Source organism: Austrofundulus limnaeus, unplaced genomic scaffold (assembly GCF_001266775.1).
Source record: "Austrofundulus limnaeus strain Quisiro unplaced genomic scaffold, Austrofundulus_limnaeus-1.0 Scaffold536, whole genome shotgun sequence".
Taxonomy (NCBI): Eukaryota; Metazoa; Chordata; class Actinopteri; order Cyprinodontiformes; family Rivulidae; genus Austrofundulus; species Austrofundulus limnaeus.
In genome coordinates, this window is record NW_013952938.1 from 292557 (window position 1) to 295474 (window position 2918).

The following is a 2918-nucleotide window of genomic DNA, read 5'->3' on the forward strand; positions in this document are numbered from 1 at the left end:
TAAAAGTAAAAAGTAGATAAATACAAACAGCTCCAGTGGATTTTAAAACAAACTGATATTTATTCAGAGCATCTTTCAGACAACCTGCTGCAGCTTCCTGCATCTCAGAGGTCAAAGGTCAGCAGCAGGACCAGCTCCTGGTTTTACTGAGAGTTCAGAGGAACGACCACGGCTAGGGTTCCTGTAGGAGGAGCAGAGCAGGAGGAGCAGAGCAGGAGGAGCAGAGCAGGAGGGGGAACAGATTTTCAGTTTTCAAACTGTCAGACCAGAGAGGAGAACGTGAAGGACCACCAAACCCAACATCAGACATGGGTATGTAAAAGAAAAATATTGAACTTAAAAAACAAATCTGTAAAAAGAAGCAGCAGTCTGCTGACAAATCAAAATTCTGAGAAATAGATAAACTGATATTTTATTTGTAATTGTAGAGAAAAACACTTTGACGTAATTAAATGTAACTAAAGAAGTGTTTTAACGACTCACCTGGTTTWTTCTGAGTCACAGATTAAACCAAAGCTCAAAACCAAGAGAAAAAAGAAATGGTGCAGAGAGTTATTAAAGGTTTGAGGAAAGTTTAAATGAATCACTTTAACATGCAGAGAATCACTGCAGCTGAGTTTAACTCTTTCAGAATAAAAGTCCTTTAAAACAGGAAAATTAATCCATTTAATGAAATACAAACAAAATCAGGGTGAAAACAAACAAAAAATAAAGGTGTTATTTTGTGCCACACTTCTCTCCATCATCACTGAAGGTTTTAGTTTCTTCAGACCAACTTTTCTTCTTTTATTTTATTTTATTTCTTTGATTTTCAGTTTTCTGATCCCAGCGTGTGCAGGCAGGAGCAGATTGAAGAGTTCTGTCCTGGTTTCGGTGCTGACAGTCTGTCTCCTGACTCTGACACCCTCTGAGGACCAGGACAGTCCTGCATGTTGTCAGGAAGACTGGGGCTGATTTACGGTCCATCAGGGACAGCTGKGGGGGCAGATCTGGTTCTCAGGGAGGGAGGAGGAACCTTTAAGGAACAGCTTGTGCTGCTTCAGCATCTCACTGCAGACAGGTGGATCAGAACCAGCTGTAAGAACTGAAAACACCRGTCTGCAGCTCCACTTTAACATGTTTTAAACCGCTGTCTTCAGGAAACGATGAGTCCAACGCTGATCCAAACTCAGAGACAAAGTCTGGAGGCTCCATGCATCGGACCCAGAACCAAACCCAGGACCCCTCTGAAGCTGTGAGACAATCTGAGTTCTTCTGTCCTTCAGTCTCTAAATGTAAAAGTATCACTTTAAACATGTTTCTGTGATGCTGCTTAAAGTTTAAATCTCTTCTTCTGTAGAAGATTTGATGTTTTTGTCTTGTTTTGTTTCAGGTCTCACATCTCCAAACTAAATCCAGTCTCTGTGACGCTGATGGACTGAAGGACAGTCTGAGGACAGACGTCCACAGCGACACTGAAGATGGACACCTGAAGTGTCCCGCGGGCCTCATCCTGAAACAAAGATGTACTCAGAACCTGTTTTCATCTGTAACGATCTGACAGATTAGAAACACTAAGATCTGTTCACATGTGATGACATGATGAAGAACAGAAGAAAGATCCAGTTAAAATCTGTCAAAATGAATCAAAGCAGCTTAAATATCCAGAAGAAAAATAACGAGTTTCCTGAAAACAGCTTTGGAGAAAAAATATGTCTGAAAAATCTTAAAGTTTGAATCAGAATTAACTGCAGTGTAACAAAAACATGTTCAAAGTGGTCAGAAAATACAGTAAAAATGTTGTTAATTTATTAAGATTTGTGTCTACCTGTCCTCATCAGATCAGGTGGTCTCCACACTCGGAGCGGGGGCTTCTGGGAAAGTCATGGAGTGTGTGGACGGACAGAAGTGAGCGTGAGAATACAATTACAGCATGGTTCAACTGGAAAACAGCTGAAACCTAGTTGTTCTTTGTGTGTTTGTGTTTGTGCGTTTGTGTGTCTGTGTGCAGAGGTGAGCGTGTGGCAGTAAAGGTTGTGAAGAAGTCAGACACGTTGTGTGCAGCAGCTCTGTCAGAGGTTTCAGTCCTGCAGGAGATCAACAGTCTGGAYGATGACAACAGATTGTGAGTCTGAAGAACAAACTTGTAACTCTGTTTTCACACTTCAGTCCTGAAACCGGAGCTTTGTGTCACTTCCTGTYTCCTGCCAGCGCCTGCGTCCGCATGTTGGACTGGTTCCAACACGAAGGCCACGTCTGCATCGTGATGGAGCTGCTCGGACCCAGCACCTTCGACTTCCTGCGACAGAACCACTTCCTGCCGTTCAGCCTGCAGCAGATCCGCCTCGTGGCCTTCCAGATCTTCAGAGCCATCAGCTGTGAGTCCAGCCGGGACCTCTGACCCCTGACGTCTGACCCCTGACCTCTGACCTCTAACCCCTGACCTCTGACCCCTGACGTCTGACCTCTAACCCCTGACGTCTGACCTCTGACGGGGGAACGCCATAAGAAAATAGGACCAAAGCAGATTTTTGTGTTTCCAGTTCTGCACCGTAACAACCTGACCCACACGGACCTGAAGCCTGAGAACATCCTGCTCGTCGGCTCAGAGAAGACCCAGGTGAACCTCCACACCTTCAGGAGGATCTCCTGAGTTCTGATCTGTAACTCTGTGTCTGACCTGCAAACAGACCGGGCCCAGCTGCTTCAACGTGAAGGTGGTGGACTTTGGCAGCGCCACATTTGACCACCAGCACCACGAGACCCTGGTGTCAACACGGCACTACCGGGCCCCGGAGGTCATTCTGGGTCTGCGAACACACAAACAAACACACACAAACACAAACACTCAATGTTGAACCATTTCCTTAAAGGGATCCATGATTAGTTGTAACATTACTTTATTTAATAAACATATATTTTATCTGTAAAATAAAGAC

At 44.4% G+C, this 2918-nt stretch overlaps 1 protein-coding gene across 1 annotated transcript; it reads left to right on the plus strand.

Annotated features, from left to right (window-relative positions):
• Window positions 1-29: 29 nt before the first annotated feature.
• LOC106530589 (dual specificity protein kinase CLK1) lies at window positions 30-2787 on the plus strand (the record flags this gene model as incomplete). The annotated part of the gene is given in 8 exon segments (XM_014026236.1): window positions 30-312; window positions 1140-1234; window positions 1373-1505; window positions 1821-1887; window positions 1991-2104; window positions 2191-2357; window positions 2523-2599; window positions 2670-2787. Coding segments are annotated over 8 exon segments (775 nt in total), but the record flags the coding sequence as incomplete, so codon positions are not given.
• Window positions 2788-2918: the final 131 nt, after the last annotated feature.